The sequence below is a fragment of the Odontesthes bonariensis genome, chromosome 5 (assembly GCF_027942865.1).
Source record: "Odontesthes bonariensis isolate fOdoBon6 chromosome 5, fOdoBon6.hap1, whole genome shotgun sequence".
In the NCBI taxonomy this organism is placed as follows: Eukaryota; Metazoa; Chordata; class Actinopteri; order Atheriniformes; family Atherinopsidae; genus Odontesthes; species Odontesthes bonariensis.
Window position 1 is genome coordinate 21,490,850 of NC_134510.1, and position 22,545 is coordinate 21,513,394.

The 22,545-nt window shown below is 42.5% G+C and overlaps 5 protein-coding genes across 16 annotated transcripts in view; 2 read left to right on the plus strand and 3 right to left on the minus strand.

Annotated features, from left to right (window-relative positions):
- LOC142379922 (uncharacterized) overlaps positions 1–10,995 on the plus strand; it is a 31,538-nt gene extending 20,543 nt beyond the window's left edge. For 5 of the 12 annotated variants that reach the window (XM_075465301.1, XM_075465300.1, XM_075465299.1 and 2 more), the window contains 10 exons: positions 554–759; positions 1,003–1,071; positions 1,195–1,236; positions 1,818–1,880; positions 3,193–3,372; positions 6,908–7,297; positions 7,812–7,928; positions 8,119–8,238; positions 8,330–8,410; positions 9,164–10,995. In XM_075465301.1, coding sequence (XP_075321416.1) covers positions 554–759; positions 1,003–1,071; positions 1,195–1,236; positions 1,818–1,880; positions 3,193–3,372; positions 6,908–7,297; positions 7,812–7,928; positions 8,119–8,238; positions 8,330–8,410; positions 9,164–9,193 — 1,298 coding nt within the window. In that variant the 3' untranslated portion in view covers positions 9,194–10,995. The other 7 variants (XM_075465303.1, XM_075465302.1, XM_075465308.1 and 4 more) reach the window with 7 other exon arrangements.
- Positions 10,996–11,045: 50 nt separating this feature from the next.
- Positions 11,046–13,847, minus strand: LOC142379924 (casein kinase II subunit beta). Its single transcript, XM_075465311.1, has 7 exons — positions 13,754–13,847; positions 13,285–13,360; positions 12,589–12,691; positions 12,376–12,491; positions 12,216–12,291; positions 11,933–12,122; positions 11,046–11,774 (listed from the first exon to the last, which is right to left on the minus strand). The coding sequence occupies exons 2-7, from the start codon at positions 13,354–13,356 to the stop codon at positions 11,684–11,686; spliced, it is 648 nt and encodes a 215-aa protein (XP_075321426.1). The 5' UTR covers positions 13,357–13,360; positions 13,754–13,847; the 3' UTR covers positions 11,046–11,683.
- Positions 13,848–13,919: 72 nt separating this feature from the next.
- Positions 13,920–15,550, minus strand: LOC142379925 (allograft inflammatory factor 1-like). Its single transcript, XM_075465313.1, has 6 exons — positions 15,400–15,550; positions 15,203–15,264; positions 15,006–15,072; positions 14,883–14,924; positions 14,576–14,741; positions 13,920–14,401 (listed from the first exon to the last, which is right to left on the minus strand). The coding sequence occupies exons 1-6, from the start codon at positions 15,416–15,418 to the stop codon at positions 14,314–14,316; spliced, it is 444 nt and encodes a 147-aa protein (XP_075321428.1). The 5' UTR covers positions 15,419–15,550; the 3' UTR covers positions 13,920–14,313.
- Positions 15,551–16,146: 596 nt separating this feature from the next.
- On the plus strand, positions 16,147–18,776 carry LOC142380732 (uncharacterized). Its single transcript, XM_075466633.1, has 8 exons — positions 16,147–16,251; positions 16,579–16,893; positions 16,972–17,247; positions 17,340–17,399; positions 17,484–17,663; positions 17,755–17,799; positions 18,259–18,315; positions 18,419–18,776. The coding sequence occupies exons 1-8, from the start codon at positions 16,185–16,187 to the stop codon at positions 18,427–18,429; spliced, it is 1,011 nt and encodes a 336-aa protein (XP_075322748.1). The 5' UTR covers positions 16,147–16,184; the 3' UTR covers positions 18,430–18,776.
- Positions 17,700–21,520, minus strand: LOC142380731 (uncharacterized). Its single transcript, XM_075466632.1, has 8 exons — positions 21,432–21,520; positions 20,409–20,678; positions 20,032–20,319; positions 19,670–19,951; positions 19,319–19,585; positions 19,106–19,210; positions 18,965–18,990; positions 17,700–18,885 (listed from the first exon to the last, which is right to left on the minus strand). The coding sequence occupies exons 1-8, from the start codon at positions 21,505–21,507 to the stop codon at positions 18,766–18,768; spliced, it is 1,434 nt and encodes a 477-aa protein (XP_075322747.1). The 5' UTR covers positions 21,508–21,520; the 3' UTR covers positions 17,700–18,765.
- Between the last annotated feature and the right edge of the window lie 1,025 nt (positions 21,521–22,545).

The following is a 22,545-nucleotide window of genomic DNA, read 5'->3' on the forward strand; positions in this document are numbered from 1 at the left end:
TACATAAAAAGCTTACTAACATTTGCAACCTCTGCTCAGGATACACTGACTTCTCTTCTGAGAAAGCCTCTGTAGACGGCAATCCATGTTCACCCACTCTCAAAGGACCAGTGACATTTGCAGGTTGAAGAAATAATGCTTTCTTAATCCCGACATTTCACCGGTTGGACCCCATTCAGCTTGACATCGAGCCTAACATCATTTGCCGTTGTATCCACCGTTGGATTGTAACAAGAACTAAAACCCGCTGCTTCTGTCATTCCACTTTAAGGACATCTGCTTTTCGCTTACCTCACGTTCTCGAGTGTGCTTGTTTTCTTTTAAAAAAAGAGAGTATTGGGGAAACAAAATGAGGTACAGTATACCCCCGCTTCATTGGAATTTATTTAGTCACAGCAAGGCCGGGTACAGTAAGTATAAAACGCTCTCGCTGGTTCGATGTGCGACAGCCTTATTTGATCATGTCCATATAAACCCATCCCCTTCCAAAACTGTATGTGCCAAGCCTATTTGATTTTGATCAATTCCCAATTTTCCCTGCATTTTCTTTTAGTTGTGAGCACACAGAGGGGCACGCGTCCCGTCAGCGCCCCGGTCTTCTCCCAGGCCGCTCTGGCAGAGGCAGGGATCCCCATGGCGCCCTTCGAGCAGCCGCAGACCTCCACTCCCATCAGAACCAGCCGCCAGGAGGAGAGGAGGCTGGAGGTCACCGTAGAAGCTGTGGAGCCTTTGAAAATCGAGGCAGTGACTGAGGTCAAGGTATTTAGGTTCTCTCATCACTTCCAGCATTATATTGCATGCATGGATGCCATACTTTAGGTTTTGCCAGTAAAAAGTAAACAGACTCTTCATGATGCGTCCTCATAGTGGCTGCATAGATATTGTGATTGATAGAGATGTAAATAAGTGTTTTGTTGTAAATGCTTCCTAGTATTTCATACATGGCCAGCAGAGATTTCTCTCTGTGTCTGAGTGTGAACTGTGTCTCTCTTGCTGCTGTAGCCAGCAGTGTGGAGGGGGCAGAGAGAAGTAGACTCTTCACTGATATCCACCATCAATGGGGACATTCAGGTTAGTGGCAGACCCCTGTTGTCCCTCAGAGGACGTGTTTTCACTCTGGCCGAGACGCGGCACGTCAGAGCCAGCGAGCAGAGGATGCTAACACGTGTGCCCTCTCTCCTCCCTTCGGGGTAGCACGAGTCGGAGACAAGCGCGGAGGGCGTGCGAATGCGAAAGGTCAGATTGTCGGCGCCGCACGTGTTTTCCGTGCCGCCATTTCTCCACCTCCATTCCCGATGATAAAAAGGGCTTCTCATCCTAAAAGACTAATTTCACCCTCTTCCCATGTTGTGCTTCCATACGCCATACAGTATGATGTAGGAGATAGAAATGCAGTGATGGATAGAATATGTAAACGGTGACTAACAGAACACTGAAAATCTGATTTAGCTGTTTTCAAAGCATTGGTTTCTCCTCACTGCCTGCTGTTGTAATCACTGGAATGCACACATGCATGATGATAGACTAACTGGTGTTTTTTTTTTTTTGTCACTCCATCGCCACTTCTTTTTCTTATTATAGTCATAGAAATAGCGGGTCCTCTGGGGCCGTTTATTCTTTGCTTTGCTAGTATTGTGCAGTGGTCACTCGGCACCAACCAGTTTTGCATGTACTCCTCACACCTCCTCTTGTGTATTGTGTTAACACATTAGTGAATGTCATAGTATGCATGTCTTAAGGTGTGGCAGTGTGCTGCCAGCGTTCGGGGGAAACGGACACAAACCCACACTTTTTTTTGTTCTTTTCATTCTTCACAGAAAAGAGCTAAGAAAATTGAGGGTGACTCAATTTATGTCAGACATAGCCTTTTAATGCTGGAGGTTTGTATCCCTTTTTTTTGAGATGTCGGTCTCCAGCTGTATTTTCTTGCTCTTTGGCACGCCAACTGCTGTTTAATCTCACGCTTGCATGCGGCATGATTCGCACTTTGGGCACCAGCGAGAAATGACAACGCGTGTGGCAAAAATCACTCTTTATCTGCCCGATTCAGGAGACTGCTGCTGAGCTTGAAAGTAAAGGAACAGGTTATGATCAGGGTTCTTGCTTATTGGCGCACTTCATATCATCCTTTACTGTCCCCTAACGATGAGTCACGCGATGCGGTCGATGACCCATGGTGTAAGCTAATCTGGGACACAAAAAAAAACCTTTCTGGTGAATTTTAGTGAATCAGTTCAGTTTTTATCTAGCATGTATTGAATCTAGATCATCAGTAATCTCCTGTTCTTGCTTTTGCTCTGTACGTCTCCATCTGTTTTTCAACTTCTCAGCTCATACATTGCACCTTTACAGCAATCATGCAAATGAGTCTTTGGCTGTAGAAGTGCAAATCAGGATATTTATACTTCTTTTCTGCGTGTGATGCATAACTTAGATGATGTTTGGTGAAGCACTCATGATTAAGTTGCTCTAACGCCACAATAGGTCTTGATTAACAGCTAAACTGCAGTATGTGTCGCCATGTGGCTTTCACCATCTTGCACTTGTCCACAAAGATGAGACTCTGTGCTTAATGTTGCCGAATCAGCGCTTCTCCTGCTCCCGTCAGTTCATTTGCATTAAATGAACGGGTTTCCATTCCCAGCGAGGCTTCATCTTTAACGGTCTGAACCATGTCTGCTGTCATCACCTCTCCTGCTGTTTGATTTGCAGCCCGTTCTTTCTCGACACGTCTCACGGCAAACCTAACGCTGTGAAATAGATCCTCAACGCTGCGCTGTGTGGTTTATCGCTTCCAGAGCTCCAAATTGTAATCGGTCTTGATGAATCATGGCGGCACTCAGCTGCCAGACTTAATTTGCAGCCTGAAAAGGAGTTTCTGGTAATCTATCAAGAGACCACAAGCTTTTGTACTTCTATCTCGAAGTACAAACATTGCGATTAATGGTCCCTTGTAATGTACGTTCCCTTAGAATCACCTGTTAACCCTGCTTCTGCTTATTCATTTAACCAGCAGCCTTAAAACTGCAGTGGAACCACAGGAAAGCAACGCAATCTCACTATTTTTTTCTTCTTTTATATTCTCTTCTGTTCCTTATTCTCTCCTTCACCTCCCTCCCTCCTTGTTCTTTTATCCCCTTTTTTTTTTTTTTTTTTTTTTGCCACCTCCACGCCCGGCTTTCCTCCGTGCAGGAGTTCGAGAAGCCTCAGGAGGACCTGATCAGGCACCACGCCAGCGTCAGCGAGCTGAAAAGGAACTTCATGGAGGCCGTCCCGGAGCCGAGGCTGAGCGAGTGGGACAAGCGCCTTTCCACACACTCTCCGTTCCGCACCCTGGGCATCAATGGTCAGCCTCTGCCAAGTGCAGATGGGGTAAGTCGCTCCAGAATGGTCGATTCCTGAACAGACGTGGTAAAATCCCCACAAGTGAACAGAGTGTGCAGAGATTTAGTTTTGTAACCATTGTGCAAAGGCTTTTTTCTTCTTTGGTGAATGTATTGAGTTGGAAGAATTTGATAGAGAGATTCGGCCTGTTCCAGCTGCCACTCTGGTCCCTGAGAGTTTGAGCGTTGTGTATGCATGAACTTTCCTATTCAAGGTGATGGCATGTGGCACGCAGCACATGCATGCTTATGAGGATTGCAGATAAACGTGTTGAACGGTGCCCAGGCTTTCGATCTTTCACTGAAAAGACGGATGTGGGCGAGGCATCTTGGGAGCAGGTGTTCCATTTTCTGAGCGATCACCTGGTCTGGATCTGACTTAAGCTTGGATGCCTCGGAAACCCGCGACATGTTTGTGTTGCATGACTGAGTGACCTGACTGAGAGTTTACTGCATGACTAAAACACGACCACTCTGATAAAGGTCTGCACGTTCTGACACCGAGCGGCATTCTTCTTTTTCCCCTCTCCTCATTCTGCCTTTTCTTTCCTCGTTTTCTTTTCTCTTTTCATGCTGCCTTCACCCCATTCGTTTGGCTGCCGCTTTCTCCAACCCTTCGGTTGTCTTTCTGCAAAGACACAAAGCCTCATTCACTGTTGCATCGGCAATCGTGTCACTTTGAGTGAGCCACGACCGTAATGGCCTGTCTAGTTATCAGTGGTTTTCAATGAGAATCGTGGCCCGTCGGCTTTCATTGGAGTAGAAACACAATTCCAAGGCCGTTCACAAAGCTTGGAATTGTGTTGACACACGAACAAGCAAGTGTATAGGAATGAGTGTCACTTTGCATGCCTTTTGCATCAAAAGCTTCACGACTGTGTGGACTTTTACATTTAGACGCTAATGTCTCCAATGTCACGCGGTCAGCACACATTAGAGTTGCATTGAAATCAAAGCAAAGCAAAGTGACTGCTAAGATCAGCAATCAACATTGCTGTTTTGTTTTTTTTGTTATAAAAGCAGCAGCCATATTGGTTTTGCTTGTGCTGATGGATTAGAAAACGATTAAAAATAAGCTGTAACTAGTTGTCCTGTCAGAGCTACTGACACTGGGGACATTTATATGGCACCTTTCTCAGATAACAATCACAAAGCGCTTCGCGATCAATACCAAAAAATAAAAACATACCATGAAAGAGGGTAAAAATGTAGTTTAATGATTAAAATCAGAGTTATTTGTGTGCTCTTCCGTTGGCTCCAGTTCAAAGCCTAACAGCAGCTTTGAGCACAATTTGAAGACGGTCAAGTTGGACATGGAAAACAGAGTGCATGTTCAAATGCATGCAGTGGAAACGTTTCCATGTTCTCAACAGCGTAAAGGGCAGTCCAAATCTAATTTCAGTTCAGGTTAATTATTATTTACACTGTTTGGCTGTTGCAGATTTCTGGCTTTTACAAATTCAGTCCACAGTCGGTCATTTCAGGCACCTTAAAATTCCTTCCTCTCATATCTCTTCCCTCCTCCTCCTCCTCCTCCTCCTCCTCCCTCTTAGTTTGTCATCCGCCTCCCGCGCGGCCCCCTGCTAGACTTCTACTCCAAACGCAGCTGAGGGGCCGTCTCAACCCTGCGGAAACCCCCCCCCACACACAGGTGTGAATGTGAGCCGCGGAGAGCGCATCTAGCCCATCGACCCATCAACCTCTCGCTTTCTCCTCTCCTTCTCTCGCCTCCTCTGCAACATCACTCCAGCATTTTTCATCCCTCATCCTCTGCTCCACTTTGAGAAGCTGCCCTTTTTTCAGACTTCTGCTCGACAAGACCTCGATTCCTCGTTTTTTTCCGACAGCTGCACAATTTCCTTGTTTTTTTTTTCCAGCCACAAACAGACCTCATCTCCACAGACTTATTAGGACTGGGACTGCTAATCGATCCACCACTGTTTCGCTTCTCCTGTGATGGACTTTAACGATATTCGCAATATTTCGTAATGACTGGCATTCATCTGGAGGTTTTTTTAATATCGGACCACATCACTTTGAGCCTGTTTTTTCTACACGTTGAGGTACATTTGCATTGTTAGTAGTGTTCGTAGGCCGTCTTCAGTTAAGCTGACCACTGTGACTTTTTCCCTGAACACACGTGAAGCACTCACTGCAAACAGCAGTTGTGTTTGAGAGGAATTCCTTAATATTCTTTGTAACCATTATGGTATTTCTGGTGGTGGGAAACCGCGAGGCAGCTCAGTTGTTCTACTTCATTATCTTCGCTGTCCTTCACTGAAAGGCGATATGTAGCAGTTGCAAGAGATTCCGTGTTGCATGACATTTTGACAATCAATTTTGACCAAAGAATAAAAGGCATTCCATATACAAAGCAAATAATTGTTTTTTTTTTGGTTGTTGTTTGTTTTTGTCTTTTTACTTGGAAAAAGGTGCATTTTGTCATTCAAGTACCAGATTTTTTTAGAGTTACGTGCAAATGCCGGACTCAAGTCGTTGTAAATTTCATTTTTGTAACTTCTTCCCTCAAATTCAACGCACCAAATCCTTGCTCTTCATGGTACAAATGTACTTTAAAACAAATCTGTAAAGGCTTCAAGCGAGTAGGACCTTGCACAAATGCTAAAGATCCAAACACATGGATGTAATACAGACATTTCACTGGAGTAGAATTCAAGCCGTAGCACTGGGTTGCATCAGTGGTTTGCCTACCAAAGTAAACTGTGAGTTTAGGTATCTCACAGAGGCAGAAAACTCTAAGAGGTCGGCTCCCGATAATCCCACTGAAAGCCATTTTACAGCTAGTGAACACAATTAGAAATGGACTATTTTCCTTAGTTTTTATATCAAGAGTAATACGTGGTGCAACAATGGGGGATAATGTGATGATGATACTTTACAGTTAAAAAACATATATATACAGTCAAAATTCCTCAAAGAGCGACTTTTCCAAATTCAGCGCCATCTGTGGCAGAACTTTTCGATGTTAGGGAATTACTTTTCATACAGATAGAAAATGGTTTATTTGTTTGATTTATTATTTCCTATTTGGTTGCAAATGATCTGTGGGGTCCTATAGATGTGATGTTCAGTTGAAATTTCAACCCTATGATGCAGAAGTGACTGGATTTTAGAACTAATCAATGACATGATCTCTAAGGGTTTTTTACGACGTGACATGAAATGACCCAAAGTTGTGTTTATTGACTAAATACGTACATCGTACACTATACAGATGCATCCGAGTTCATTATCCATCTGGAATGGTAACCTACAGTCATGTGTGTGGGATAAGTGGCCAATTGTGGCCTGCGTGTCTGTGGCTATGAAATAGCTGTGATTGGGTCATATAAAAACAACTAGATCCCCAGCATCTTCTGCAGTATTATGATATCTAGTACTCTGATGTTCTTGCATGCAAACAGTTTGATAATTCATGTCAATTCCACTTGTTATTCAGAGTTCTCTGCTGGCCCCACGATCACACGGTGACTGTGTTGTTGTTTTTTTGTTTGTGTTTTTAGAGTGTGTGCATTAGTCTCCCGTGCAAAGGTTTGCAGACAAAGGCTGCTCATGAGGAAACCAGCAGTAATCTGGGCTTTTTAGACCTACCCATGCCCTGTGTGAGCCACAAGTGTGAGCCTGATAGTCCTGACGCCTTCAGCGCTCCTGTTGGAGAGCTGTCATGTGGTCAGGAGGAGGTGGTAGTTTTCGAGACACTCTCGGTGCCAGTTTTAGAGGTGGAAAAGGCACGGCTGGCTCCTTCCTTTGAGCCCTCCCGTAAAGCTTTAGATGTGATCCAAGAGGAAAACGAATCATGTCCCGGGGAGGCGGAGCACTCTGGGAGGATAGTCGGATCTTCCCCAGCTTCCTGTTTCCGGAGCGAGGGTCCACAGGTCATACGCTGCTTCCAGGTAGTCTCCGGACTCGCTCGGGGTGATGCTGATTCTTTCACCGCTTGGCCCTCTGGCTTCCATACTTGCTCACTCCTTTGCAGCACGCACAAGTCAAAACTTGCAAATCAATGAAGGTGGTGCACGCCTTAAGAGTGGCCTGAAATATCATCATCAAATTCAACTCAATGCGCCGTAGATGTGTTGCACAGTAGTGTTCCAGACTGTGGTGACGGGTTACTGCAAGAATATCACCTTCTCCTCTGACACAAAATCTCATTGACTTCACTTTTCGTCATCTCTTTCCAAATCACTTCATGGCTTTACAGTTTTCGTTTGGAGGTTTATTTTAGGTTGGTGGTGGGGGAAAAAGAAATGATGTGATCGCCATGTTTCAAAATTGAATCAGAGCTGACGTGGGCATTTAAATGAATGGCACTGAAGGGAATGCGTGGTGTAAAAATAAAAAATTAAAGAATTTTTTGCGAGGTGTCTGGTTAAACAGCCGCTCATGGGGCTATGCTCCCATTCGCAGCCCCCTCTGGTGCAGACCCAGACTGTCACCATCGCAGCTGCCTCCTTACCCAGTGACATCTCCACCAGAGAGGTCCCTATCGTCCCGACCAAGACCTTCACCTATGAGCCTTCAAAGGTAGGGGCTCCAGCACATGATCTGTCTGGGCTGCAGGCAGGTGGGTTTGCACAGAGGAGCTGGCAGCTGACAGCGAGGGGTGGGGGGGCATGTGAGGGCATGTTCCTCCAACGGACGCTCAGGGTCACAGTACTTTAAAAAGGATTACTAAGTCTGCGCTGTGTTTTGGTATTTTTTTTTTCGTTTTCAGACGACAGATGACGGGACAGACGAGGACAAAGATGGTACGGCAGTGTCCAGTTCCAAGACCATTACCTCCGAGACCACCACTGGTACCACAGTCACCACCACTACCACTCACATCTCAAAGGTCAGGGGGATGAATCTCGTTCTTCTCGCCTTTTCTGTTTTGCTTGATCTTATTTGGCACGCCTCTCAAGTACGTTCGACCTATTTCACAGGTAGTGAAAAGCGGATCCTCGGAGGCCCGTGTGGAGAAGAGAATCGTCATAACCGCAGACTCTGACATTGACCAAGATAAGGTACAAACCCTGAATACTGGACGGCCTCCGTCCATTACACAATACACTATCTGCGCTCGGTCTGAGCTACAGACGGTACTTTTAATTGATGTACGTAAAATATGAAGCTATAATTCTGAAAATAGTTATCTTAACCATAAATGGTTAAGCTCAGCTGCAGTTGGAAACTCTGATTTGATTTCTCACTCAAAGAGCCGATCTCCCGAGCAGAGGTCGTAAAGCTCAGAGTGTTTCTCGTCCTCAGCTTTTAATCTCACCATCCATCTTTGCAAAAGCTTTAGATAAGACACAATACTGCTGTAAAAAAATACAAAGGGCTTTTTTAGTTTAATGCGTTTCATCCAAGGGAGCGCAGTCGCTGTCGTGTTGTAATCTGAATGTTCAGCGCTGCGGCGGCTGGTCCGGCTGCAGGTTCCTGCTGTAGGTTCCTGCTGTTCACCTCAAACCAAGCAGATGTCCTTTAGTGCCACGCCAAGTGGTTTTCCGGTTTCGAAATTGAGCAGGTCTTGCGTCTATATCCCGACAGTAATTTCCTATTTCTCCGCAGGAACCAAACTAGCCGTTTTCTCATTTCCACTGGTGCTAAGTTTATCTTATGTTGCCAGCTGAAGGTTTGTATGTAGAGAGCGGTTAGAAAACCAGTCTCCGTTTTCTCATCAACTCACGTCGTCACGTTTCTCTCGTACTATCTGATTGAGAATATGGTTTGGATTTTACTCGATTAAATGATCGAAATGCATGACTGTCTTGCAGGAGAAGCACGGCGGAGCATCGGCATTGTAACCGGGTCCTCCCTCGGCCCTTCGACTCCCCGCCTCCGACATTCCTCTGTTAGACTGCAGCATCCAGGACGCGGTGAACCCACTCCGATTCGTGCACAAAAGGACGATCGAAGAAATCCGCACCCAAAACGACAATAACCGAGTAGATTCATCCTTGTAGATCCTCTGTGTGTTTTCTTCAGTCGAGTTGCTCACAGCAGGAGGGTAGGGCTGATCAGACGCTTACATCATCCTGGTGTTGTAAAGCTTTAGTGTGAACATTTATTGGTTTAAAAACCTTTTCAGTTGAGTGATCTCAGTACTGTTTGCTTTTAAATGCTATAGTTTTCTTAGTGGATTTTTACATTGTTTATCTTACACAAACGCACCGTTTCCGCCGTAGCGCAGAGACTATTTATCAGCATTTATTCCCTTGGTGCTGCTCGGGGGGGAAGAAAACGTTAAGATCACATTCAAGGGGAGCTCTTACTTTGTTGTTTACTTGTCAATTTAATTCAGGAGAGGTTTTTCCCGTTTCCTTTTTTTTGTAACGAAGTGACATACCTCGCACGGATAAGCGAACAAAGCTATTTCTGTGCTCAAATTTGGACAGTTTGTTAGGCTTTGTTCACTGCTCAGGTACAAAAATAAAAAAAAACACCTCAACTCTTTGGTTCCCCAACCAGCCAAGAACCAGTAGCCTACACATTCTTGTAAAGTTTGAACTTAAAATTGATCTATTTTGAAATATTTCTCTATTTTATAGAAGTGTGCTTTTTTTTTTCAAATTTTTTTTATAGCATTTGTACAAATTTGAGGTTTTTAAGTTATTCATATCCATCTGCTGATTAAATTGTAGGTCACCGTTGCGGTGTTTACGACCACACTGGAGACCATTTCAAACCCGTCCTTGCCCGATGCCCCGAATCGTTCTTATTCGTTTCCTCTTGTGGCTCATCGAGTTTTAAAAAAAAAATAAAATAAAAAAATCAGACTCCTCACACTTTACATGCGACAGTGGACAGCTTCCTCCCAGCCCTCCCCCACCACCCACCCCTGTGTGTTGTTCACTATCATAGTAGACGGAATTGCTTTGAACATGAAGTTTTACTTTTGCTTCGGTCTGTTTTTAATCTCAGGTTTTTGGATATTCTTTTTAAGACTGCAGACCTCCATATGATTGTATGAGGAATTTCCATATATGTATATCCATCTCTATTGTAAATGTACATTCATGTTCGGTCAAGAGAGGTCAAGCAGAGGGGGGAAAAAAAAATAAAAAAATGAAGGCTTGTCTGTCACAGTAACCACATGTGTAAGAGACGAAGGCAGCTGCCCCAGTTTGTGGCTTTTTCTCTCACCGGAGCACAGTTTTGTTTTTTTTCTACATGTTCTGCTATACAGTAATTTATTTGTAAAGTAGGAACTGTTTCGTGTGATTTTGATGTACTGTGATGTTTCAACACAAGCTTTTTCAGGCTTCAAGCTCTAGATGTCAAATGTTGCATTTATCATCGTCCACTTTGTAAAGCCTTTCTTACCCACATAGTTTCCGAGTAGGTCGCGCTCACTCGCCGTTTTTCCCCCCCGTACTTTTCCCATAGAGAACAAAAGGATGACTCTGTTTTAGGTCTACCCGTTTGTTAGCAAACTTTTTCCTTTTTTTTTTTTTTTTAAACCGCACACAGAAGCCATAGATAATGTAGCGACAAAGTAGCGTTTCACATGAAGGACGATTAGTTTTTAGATGAAGAAAATATCGTTGCTTTGTGACTTTATCCCTGTCTTTTTACGAGAAAATAAAAAAAATATGCATTTACTTTGCATTTTGTCGGGCTGTTTGTGCGAAAACGCATGACACGTGAAAAATGAGGTGTTTTTTATTGGTAAGAAATAAATATTTAATGTCATTCTTGTTGATGCAGAGATGATACAAACACGGAATTATTGGGAAACTGTTCAGAGTCGTGAATACAGCCACTACATGTCAAAGTAACAACATCGAGCAAAGGTCCACATTGAGCCAAGTCCACTGCTTTCTATGTCTAGTCTCTGTGCCACAACAAAATCTAAGCACATTCCAACATCTCCTACGTAGCACAACATTAGACAGATTGAACACAGCTGAACTGTTACAAGTCTTGACAGTCACTGATAAGGCAAATGAGTCTGGGGGCTGGTGGCGAGATTTCCTCATACATTCAACTGCCTTCAATGGAGCCAAAACAGCAAACTGTGGCCTCCACAAGAGTTAAATTCATATTTTATGGTTGGTGGAAAGACTACTGACGTCTTATAAGGATGAAATACCATGTCGTGAGAAGCAGCCGAACGTGTTTAAAAACAGAACACATTTGCTCAAATGTAACGGCCTGAGGGAGTAGCTCAAGTCAAAAGTGTGAACACAGGTGGGTTTGGATAACTGTACAGTGACTTATCGGGAGTCTTTAATATGCTGCTTCGATAATCGTCGTAAACAATACCATTTTTGAGTCTTTGTCAAAGTTTTGCTTTAGCGAATCGTCTTCACTGGGCTTTTGAAACTTGACGCAGCCTGAAGTTGGAGTTGATAAGCCATTGGGTGGATTTTGAAGCCGTATAGCCTGAAAAAGAACAAACAAACAAACAGTTGTTCTGAGGTCACTGACTTTGGAAACGAGGGAAAGTTTGGTACAACGCCGCAAGGTGCAGACTGAAGACTAAGCTTTCCACAGACCAAAGCAGGATGTCATTGAGAACAATAAATAACATTTGAACAAACCTTGGCACAAACTGGTTGGCTGGCCGTTTTGGCCGATACTCTGGGTGCACCATGAACAGCATGTGAGGGAACCCCGTGCCAAAATAGGCTCCGTCCGTGTGGTGGTGTCTGGAGGACTTGGGGGTGTAAACGTCCATGCACTTTGGACAATAAAGCTTCACCATGGCTTCTCCTGGGATGTCTGACAAACCTAGATCAGTCAGGGGGGAAAAAAACCCCAAAAAACTTTTAAGAAGTTTTATCACAATAGACTGAAAGACAATTTGTTGAGAGTCATACTTACCAATAGGAAGCATTGGCTGATTCTCACAATAGACTCTGGGACAATAGCCAAAATCCCCTTGTTGATATTTTTCCAACTACAAAAAAACCCCACAGAGGTTATTGCAGATTATATAGCCACAGAGCTTGTAGAACTCAGAAATTACCACGCAGCCGCCCACCATTTGTGCAATGCCTCTGTTTGTCAGAATGTAGCGTGCATGTATAAGTCCATACAGCATCTCTGCCGCCTGCTCTATCAGGTCGCTCTGGTTCGGGTTATCCTCGATCTCCTCATCTATAAAACACAAAAAGAAAAAAGCGATTTAGGCAGTGGGAATAATCAGCGCTGATCCGTTCCAAAGCAACGAGTGCTGGCTGCGCGATGACATCACCTGGCTCCAGGTCCAGAATCATGTCCAGAGCCTGGCGATAGTGAGGCACCTGCTCATTCAGACCCGTTAGGTTAAACTTGTCCTGTATGTAGTCTTCGTCAACCTGTAACACAGCAGCAGAGGAGGGTCAAACTCTATTAAAAGGCATTAATTACTGGTGCCGCAGCAGCAGATCAGTACCGCACGCTGATGAGGAAACATTACACAAGAGATTAAAAGGATTAGTTAAGACGCTGCTAGTGAAGAAAGTAGGGAGTTAAAATTAGAAATGGGATCGTGTGAGGGCTAATGTTCCAGACAAACCAGTGCTTAAGGCTGATGTTGGTGTAAAAGACAAACTGTATGACCAAAGCTAGTTTGAGATGGTCATTCAGACGTCAGGATTTAAAACACAAATAACATCCAAAACTAATTACCACATCTCGACAGCGCAGCCTCCAAAACTGAGAAAAGCTGGAAATCCTCCTATGTGATCAGCTTCAGCAGATACCTCTTCCTAAATATATTTAACCTATAAGGTGAGATTATATTGTAAATTGTGAAAAGCTCTGCGTTGTTGCAGGTGCACCAGCCTGGGTGGTGTAGCTGACTGTGGTTAAATTTGTGCTTTGGTATGACAGAATACTTTTTTTTGGGGGGGGGGGGGGCTGGACTCTGAACGGTTTTCTTAAATGCCAGCTGAAGTGTGAAACTTACCTCACAGAAAAATTCATTCCCTCTGAGTCCACAAAACCAAGATATCCAGGACACCTCCTCTGAGCTGCTCATCCTCCTGACAAACCAGCAGAGCTGCAATGAACCACTTCACATCCAGACTGATCGGCTAACACCATCTAACCTGCTAACTAGTCAACTACGTTAGTTTGTCAAGCCGTGAAATAACATAATTAAATATTTCATTCTATCGTGGCCACAGCTAACTGATGCTGGCACGCTTAAGTTTTTTTTTTTTTTTTTTTAGTAGACGATCTCTTGATTCAACTTGAGTTTACCTGACACCTACATTAGCTCTTCATTTACACGTTAGCTTACTGGCTAGCATCCATGTTTGACAGGTGTAGTGCAGAGAGTGCACATTTTTTCGCGCCACGAGAGCATGAATAATTACTAAAAACACCGTCGACTGCGTGTATATAACTGTTAAAAAGCATTTGCTTTTACTCACCCCTCATATACACATCAACTTGCAAGCTTCGCTAGTTTGTCCTCTCTCACTTGAGACGTACAACTTCCGGTCAGACAGCTTTCAAAACAAAGTTCCCGATGACGCATTCTCCAACTGTGACCGGAAACGAGTTCACGTCTCGTTCAACTGAAGACACAACACGGCACACTTTTCATATTTGGTTTTAATGCAGTTCTAACAAAATTATAGAAACAGAAGGTGTGTGAATCTGTAATGTTGCCACATTTTTTGTAAACTAATTGGCCAACATCTTATATTTATAGATATCAAATATGTTAAAATACATCAAATTTTTACAAGTTTTTAGCAGTGTTTGGCTGTTTTGACATAATCCGCAATTATGCAAGGTTTTGCATTTAACCAGGCAGCTGATGAAATACAAGATGTTGGTGGTTTCCAGTATTTCATGAAATAATTCACTTTTTACAAAAGCCTTAAAGGATGGACACTTTTTGTTCTTAGCAAACAAGGGTGATTTAGAAAAAAAATCCCACAAAGAGCAGGATGACAGATAATGTCAGCTGGGATGGAGACATCATTCAGGGCAGGTCTGAAAAGGTTTTGCGGCAAGGTGGTCCAGCCTCTTTCTGTTCCTGCTCCTTTCCCATTCCTTCAAACATCAAGATCCTTAAATAAAGAACACAATGTTAGCTACTTTCCACGACATTCCGACATTTTCTTTTTGTGTTACCCTTTTTTGGGGGGTTATTTGGGAACTTGACATTCCTTCACACCTAAACGACCACAACTCAACTTTAATCCTCCCACTATTCACTGAATTATCACGTGTTTCATACTCACAGCTTTAGAATTGCATTCCTTTTCCCCAGCATCATATTCAGGAAGTCACTATAGCTGATTGTGTCTTTTGATGCACTTCCAGCCACCTCTGACATCATCTTTTTCAGCTCCAGGTGAGTTTTGGCCAATCCAAGTTTTTCCAGCATTAGTTTTAACCCCATCATATCTTTAAGATTTTTGGTTGACACAGAGAAGATAAATAACGGGTGTTACATGTAATCTTTGAGGACAGCCTGTCAGCAATGAGTCACTAAAACAAGGTTTCATACAGATGCTTAAGATATGTCAAACTCTGATGTACTTTTACCTATATCTCCTTTGTCATTTAGATCAAATTCCATATATTTCTCTGAAACACAAACCAGTGGGGAATTACACTTAATAATGAAACGATGAACAAGGAAGTCACTTGTAATTACTGAGTACTCACTTTTAAACATTTCAAGCTTTGAGGCCAGATCTTCCTCTTCTGCATACTTTGGATCTGAAAGAAAAGCCTAACAATGGGACAAATAAAAAGCCGACACCTTATTGTCAGTATCACACAGGTCTTATGTGTTTGTGTTTAGCCACCATAACCAAATGATTTTGGCAAAAAAACAAAAAAACATTATCATTCTAACTCACCTCATTGGTAGAGTTCAGTTTTTCCTCCTGTTGAGATTTCAGAAGACCGTATGCTTTCCCCCCTGCGAGAAAACCAGCAATTAGCAACAAAAACCCATAAAACAGAGCTCTCACAAGTGATCTTTCAAAAGCACAGAAAGCAAAGCTCAGTTAGTTGTCTTCAGCACGACAAGTGTGACAGAAAAGGGCGAACTAACCTTGAGCCCTGTTGTCCATTTCTGTGAACAGAACTGGGAAAATGTGAAACTAACACTGACAACAACTCTGATGCTGTTTCTGTAAATCGAGACAGAAGAGGAAGTAAAGCGACAGAGTCTCGGTTTTACTGGTGAGGTTCCTGTACTGCATTTAGGGGAGTGGTAGAGGTCAACTGTGTGTTGCAACAATCAAAATTCACACTTTTACAGCGTGTCACCAGACAGGGCGGAAGAGAGCAGCTCGAACTGCTGCGTGCTGAAGTTCAACATAAACTCACCAATTAAGGAAATAAGATTAATACAGCAAAATTTATTTATTTTTTTTTAATTTTAAAGCACCACTGCAGCCCGCCCAGGTTTAAGTCTGTCCCACAGCCATTTGTTGCCCCGTCTCTTTCCACGCTCAACTGTACCCATCAAATGAAGGCAAATTGAGAGAGAGAGAAAGAGTCTGAACAAATAATGTAAATAACATGCTTTAAAAGCATGTGGAAGATAAATGCTTTGCTAAAGGACACCTCAGTGGTGGCTGTGAGAGAGAAATAAATGCTGCTCCGTCACCCCTTGAACACCTTCACAGTTGTGCTCAGTCAGGCTCAGTGATGAGGCCCATGCACTTTTTTTTGTTCTTGCCACATGGTGGCACAGTTGGTCACATAACTAAGTGAAAGAAAAAAAAAAAAACTGTTTGACTGTGCACCTTGAGGAACTGAGAAAATAGGTTGAAATGAAAGATGTGGAAGGTGATACTCTGTTGTCTCAGAAGTTGCTTCATTACACAGAAAATGGCACAGTCCTATTTTCCGGCTCTTCATTTGTTAATTCTAGTTACAGTCGTAGTGGAATGCAGAGGTGAGTTTGCCACACAATCATTTTCTCATCAGAATTTTCTTATCAGCAAACAAGATAAATATAGTATCATTTTTTCATGCTTTAGATAAATAATGTATTCGGTGCCACTTCTGTTCTGTGATGTAATGTTAATCATTTATACCAGAACCAAAGCAAAGAAAATATATGAATGAATAAATCGGAATACAATAAAAATCTCGTAATGTTTACTGTTGAATGCTTTAGCTTAGAGTAAACTATCCTAACACCTGATGCACGTTATGTCCCCTTTCCGTTGGTTAGATTTTATCTTTATGTTTTGTCATTCATCTGAAATGGTTTCTATAGGTACGATTCTGTCAGCATCTAAACAGGAAGATGTGGCTCTGTTTTGTTTGGACTCAAACGCGATGGATCTGAAGAGCTCCAGCAGAGGCAGATTGATAAAGTATGCCACAGATGCCACAGGCACGACGAGGGTCATGTTTGAGTGGCCAAAGAAATCACGGGATGACAAACGTGTGAAACTGGGAACAAATGAAGATGGGAAAACATGCCTTTTCCTGAAAAACCTGCAAAAATCTGACGCCGGGTGGTACGGCTTTGAAATCTGGGAAGGATGGGAGATTGTTCAGCACCGAAACATATCTTTGAAGATAAAAGGTAAAAACTACTTTTTGTATTTATTATTCTACAGAAAGATCTCCCTTCTTTATCGCACGTTCTCTAAAAATCTTTCAGACTGTAAAACCCTTCAATCAGTAAAGGCAGCACCCGGTGGACTCGTTAAACTCATGTGCCAAGCGAATGCAACATCAGGGCGGCAAGAGCTTTCCAGTGTCTCTTGGGTAATGCTGAAAGGAGACAAAGATGAACCTATTGACAGTGAACGAGTTCAAATGAACGTCCCTTTCTTGGCTATCCAGCCTGTGGCTGTCAGTGACAGTGGCTGGTACAGATGTTATTACATGCTTGGAGAAACTACGCACTGCTCTGACATCAATCTACATGTCCAAGGTCTGATATTTGATATCTTTTTTTGCTCCATCGCTAACAACACATGATTATACGCCTAATTCTTATGATTTGTTCTGCTTTGCATAATGAAGAAATGAGTACTTCTGAGGCCACAACTTCTCCAGTTCCAACCGTCACAAACACTGAGGAAGGTCGGCTGATGTTTCACATACATTTATGCAATGATCCATTTTTCATCGGGATGTTCTCATGTCTTTGTCTAATGTCTTTCTCAGCCCTGACAGTCAGTGAAACTGTGCCGACTACTTTGGAGGAAGAGAGCGGCAAACCTTTGATTCCAGCTGTGGCCTTAGTCGTTAGTATGAGCCTTATACTTGCCGCACTGGCAGGGTTGTTCATTTACCGCAGATGTAAAACACAGAGCGTCACACAGCAGCCACAGAGGCAAACTGAAGGTTGGATCTGTCTGAAGCTTGTTCAGCCATTGTACTGACCCAGTGTGGAGACAGATGACCTCATATTTTCTTAATCTGATTTGTCTTACAGTGTCCATGGGCGGTTACGAAGATCTGTCTCTTCCATGTTCGAAGCGTGAGTGCCAGCTTATGTCTTCATTTGCAAAAGCCTTCACCCCTCTTGGCGAATCCCCTTTTTCCTATTTTGTTTAAATACAACCTGCCGTTTCAATGTACATGTTTGTGGTTTCTTAAGTAATGGACAGAGTGAAGTGAACTTAACAGAGGAACAAGAATGAAGAAAAACAAACTTTAAGTGTTGTATGGATATGCTGCCAATCACCTTTAAAAGACACATGATTCATTCAAGTCCACCTCTGTGCAAACCAAGTCACACATGGCCTCAGTGCATACTGTATGAATGCTTATTGTCAAATGCCTCAAAGCCTACAATATCTCCCACTGTGCCAAGTACCACATCTTCACAGTGAAGCATGGTGCTGGCAGTGTCATGCCATGTATAATACCAATACTTCACGATATGATTCCTTCTGTTTTGTTCATCCCCTCATTTGGAACTTTTTACATCTCACAGAATCAGCAGACCGTGCCAACAGTCTGTACTATTGCTCAGAGGAAAACATGTTGACTTGTAAGTATTGCAACAACAAAAGAAAATCACATTGCTATGATGAAATTAGGTTTCAATCCTATTCATATTCACCAAAAAAACAATGCTTTCTCCTTTGTTGCAGTTCAATTGTAGTCAATTATTCATGGAAAACAAGATGACTTTTCTCCGTCCCTGCTGTCTATTCTGTGTCATTTCTGCAAGATGTAATCTCACCTCTACCATCTTGTTTGTATTCATGGATCTAATAATCAACGGTGCCATTTACAATGTAATCTTTCAATAAAATCTCTTTTCCAGTTGGTTACAGATTGGTGTGATGTGATGCATAATCATGGCAAAAGATGAACCATCACCAATTGCTGATTCTAATGTTCTCATTTAAAACAGAGTTTGCAACCAATGTTTTTTAGTGTATGGATCACTCAAAGCATGTTCGGGGTTAAAACTAAGACAAAGAGCACGCTTTATTTAGCTCGAGTTTGCAGGCTGTAATAAATCATAAAACCCATCAGCCGCGGCGACCGCTTCTCTTTTGAATTGCCTCTGCTCTTGTTGTTCCTCATCCTGAATGACATCATAAACATGATCCTGTGAGAAGAACAATAGAGATTTGAGCATATTACAACAGATGAGTCTGACATAAATGAAATGCAAATGTTCCACTTACCATTGCGATGCCAGATTGTTCATTCGCTGCGTAAAGAGAGTTGGAAAAACATTAGTAATTTGCTGCAATTGTCATAGAGCCATACTTGTTATTATTCAGGGGATGCGGTTTGGAGGATGTTTCCTTGACCAGATTCAGTACCTGCATCCTTGTTGTGCTTCTTCTTCATGTGCATGTAGAGTACTACCGCGGCTGCACATATCAGGAGGCCTAGTGGGATGCCTAACCAGGCGGGTGCTGGCAGAGCTGAGGAGATTAAAGTCTTTGAATTTCATTCTGTTGATGTGAAAATGGAGAGCAAGTAGTCTTACATGAAGGTTTTATTTGGGAGAAAAGGCAGCTACGCATACGTACAGTTAGGAGAGCGCCACTTCTTCGATGCCATCAGTGCGCCCTCTCTGCGCACAGTGCAGGCTATTTCATCTGAGCTCCTCGGCCAAACTGGGAGAAATAGCACCCTCTTCAAGGTGTTGCTGACAGTCATTAATCCGCTCTGCCTGCTAATTTGCTCTTTTTTTGTTCCTGACCAAGTTAAATTGAAGTCTTCTTCGCATTCTTTAGCACAGGTAAGCACACAGGTCAACGTGAGATTTTCTCCACTTGGCCCAGCCTCTGCAGTAACTGTGGAGCCAGAAAGATGAGAGATGAAACATACAGAGGTCTTTGAGAGAGTCTAAGCTCCTGTTTTGGAGTGTTAACACTTACCATCGAGGATATGCAGTCTGATTTTAGTTGGGACTTCTTGCTGAGCAGTGGACTCTGCACACTGGTAGTCTCTGGCATGCAGAGGACTCAGTTTATTGATGACTAATGATGTGTCTGTATTCACATGAACTGTCTTTATTTGGTTACTGTCAGGTGATATATCCGTCGGTGGGTTTGTCTCCACAGCCCGCATTATGCGGCCTCCAAAACTGAGAGAGGAAGTGTTGCTACAAGTGAGTGACACTGACTCACCCACTGCAACAAACACTTCCTCTACTCCATCTGGGGAGAAAAGGGAAACATACTGGTTATACTTTTACTCGCTAAACGACAACTTTCCTTTGACTGGACTGTTTAAGTACCTTTTACTGTTGTGGTGGCACTGATGTCCGCTTTAATCTCGTCATTTTGAGCTACGTGGCATTTCCATTTTCTGCGATGGTCTGTTGGTTTCTTAGTGATGATCAGCTTTGAGAAGCAAACAGATGGATTCTCAAATCTAAATCTGTCTCCATTAATTGGTGTATCATCCTGAGAAGTCCAATTGATATGTATCCCCATGTTGTTCTTACAGTACTGAAGTCCTCCAAACATGTTGAGCGAACAGTGAAGCTCTATAGTGCCCTCACTAGGCTGTTGTTTCTCATTAACTGTTGAGTAAAGAAACAAAAGTTTGACTTTTTTTTAACCAGTTGTTCACTGTAAAAACTGTATGAAGCGTAACCACAATACTACTTACTTTCAAGAATGTGAAGTGAAACATTTGAGTTGACTGTTCCATTATCACAAGAGTAGAGATATGCATTGTTATGTACCAGGTGAGAGATCTCTAGAGAGCAATCATTTAGTAGATGATAGTTATCTTTAGGATCTTTTCCAGCTTTCACCTCCTCGAAAAACCCATGTTGGTCCACTTTGTTCCATTTGATAGAGGAACAGGATTTAATTGAAGGTAAACCACACGGCAAAGTAATCCTGTCTCCTTGTATGGCAAACATCATCAAATGATCTGTTATGAATATACAGTATATATAAAACAATCCATTAAACTTTCATTCTTATTCCAGTAAATAAAACTTGTGCACAGTTTTCTAAAGCAACAGGTTTTAAAGTGGTGGGCCTGCTTATCTTCCCTTCCTTTAAGTTCAAATGCTTCTATAGACACTTAGCTAGCGTACCATGATAGCTGAATAAAGTGGTTTGATATTGAGACAACACTAAATACATTTTGCAAGAGATGTATTAGTTTCTTCTTCTTGCAAAGTAGGGGAAACTATAAAGTTCACCCAAAGCTGACCCCATCAAACATAAATAGGCCTTTCATTTGTGAGATATAATGAAATAGATAACATAGTATCTTATCACTTCTTTTTCACTGAGCCCCTCCCAAAACTTTTGGAGATCTTTGAAGCCCCCCTGGAGAAGCCGTTCCCCAACCTCAAAACCTCTTTTCTACAGCAACACTCACTATAAGGCAGGAGACGGTGTTGATCCTCCATCAGGACTGTCTGAACAATTCAGTTAACTTATTTATTCATAATCACAGTTGATGTGATTATTGTTTTTATTCCCAGATGTATTTTGTAGTGTACCAGAATAGTGAAAGCTCGCAAAATGTTCAGACAAATTAGTGCAAGAGAGCAACATGTATCCTTTAACAGCAGTTAGAAAAGGTCAGAGAGTACAGAACGGCGTATCCATAGATACAGTTTCAATAGATTTCTAGTGCTGATATATATCTGTCATTTATTTTCATATTTACCAGTCGAAATAAGTCCAGCTTCTGTCCATGTAAGAGATAAAACGATACAGAGTCCATACAACGACAGAGAACTCATCCTTCAGCTAAGAGACGTCTTCTGGTGGATTTTTCTTGCTTATTGCTTAATATTTGGATGGCAACGGTTAGCCAAAAACAGATTGTTCAGGAAATGACATTGTGACACCTTCTGTACATGACAAGAAGCACTCCCGCCTCTTAAAATAACTGTAAAGTGCTTTAGGTGTTGTGTAATATTATTTTTTTTCCCTTTCTGTGAAATATTTGTGTAAATGTAATGTTCTTATTTAATTTGATCTTTTCCATCTATCATCGCATGGCTAGTAATGAAGGAAATTCATTTTTACGAGGTACTTTTACACACCGTAACAATGAGAACAACAGGTTCCATCGGGGCCTTTGTTTTATTCACATCTTCACATATGCAGCTAATCTAGCTCATTAGGACACCAAACAGCATTCAGCAACCAAAGGCTGTGGCACTGCCACTGTAGGCCAGTGCAGAGTCAAGAGGGGTCTATCAAGCAAGTTCAGAACCTGTACACTGGGTGGTGCTGTCAGATCCATCCATCCACGCATCAATTTTCCATACCTGCTTTATCTCATTCAGGGTTGCTGGGGAGGCTTGAACTGATCCCAGATGCGCGCATGGTTTTGAAATGTGGCAAGGTGGAGTAGCTGGAGAGAAACCACGCTGGCAAACATGCAGACTCCGCACACACAGTTTCAGATTGCAGTAATATCCAGAAACAAGGTTCAGACTGATTCAGGGACAGGCCTGCATAGTCCCGTGTAAATAAAGTATCTATCTATCTGTCTGTTGGAGGCCATATTTACGTATGCTCTTAGTATCATAAAATACTCTGTAAAACACTTCAAAAACAAGGTTGCTAAGTCAAAAAGGTTACCAAACGTGCTACTCACCCTCCTATCCTCTTATTTATTCATATTAAAGGGATAGTTCACCTGTTTTGACATGAAGGTATATGACATCCCATATTAGCAATATCATTTATTAAATTTGACTTACCCTCTGCTGCGTCCTGTGAGCCGAGTTCCAGCTGAGTTTTGGCGTTGATGAAGGTAGTCCGGCTAG

Bases quoted from the DNA above. Each gene is read 5' to 3' on its own strand.
- LOC142379924 (XM_075465311.1), bottom strand. From the start codon at position 13,356: ATGAGCAGCTCAGAGGAGGTGTCCTGGATATCTTGGTTTTGTGGACTC. The intron at 12,492-12,588 runs GTGATGTCATCG...TGTGTTTTATAG, and splicing joins GATTCTGGACCTGGAGCCAG to ATGAGGAGATCGAGGATAAC. The intron at 12,123-12,215 runs GTAAGTATGACT...TGACTGATCTAG, and splicing joins TCAGCCAATGCTTCCTATTG to GTTTGTCAGACATCCCAGGA.
- LOC142380731 (XM_075466632.1), bottom strand. From the start codon at position 21,507: ATGAGTTCTCTGTCGTTGTATGGACTCTGTATCGTTTTATCTCTTACA. The intron at 20,679-21,431 runs GTAAATATGAAA...TATTCATAACAG, and splicing joins AGCTGGACTTATTTCGACTG to ATCATTTGATGATGTTTGCC. The intron at 20,320-20,408 runs GTAAGTAGTATT...TTTACTCAACAG, and splicing joins TTCACTTCACATTCTTGAAA to TTAATGAGAAACAACAGCCT.
- LOC142379925 (XM_075465313.1), bottom strand. The intron at 15,073-15,202 runs GTGAGTTAGAAT...TCCCATTGTTAG, and splicing joins AACTGAACTCTACCAATGAG to GCTTTTCTTTCAGATCCAAA. The intron at 14,402-14,575 runs GTGAGTATGAAA...TCTTTATTTAAG, and splicing joins AGGAATGCAATTCTAAAGCT to GATCTTGATGTTTGAAGGAA.
- LOC142380732 (XM_075466633.1), top strand. From the start codon at position 16,185: ATGGCACAGTCCTATTTTCCGGCTCTTCATTTGTTAATTCTAGTTACA. The intron at 16,252-16,578 runs GTGAGTTTGCCA...TGGTTTCTATAG, and splicing joins AGTCGTAGTGGAATGCAGAG to GTACGATTCTGTCAGCATCT. The intron at 17,400-17,483 runs GTCGGCTGATGT...TGTCTTTCTCAG, and splicing joins CGTCACAAACACTGAGGAAG to CCCTGACAGTCAGTGAAACT.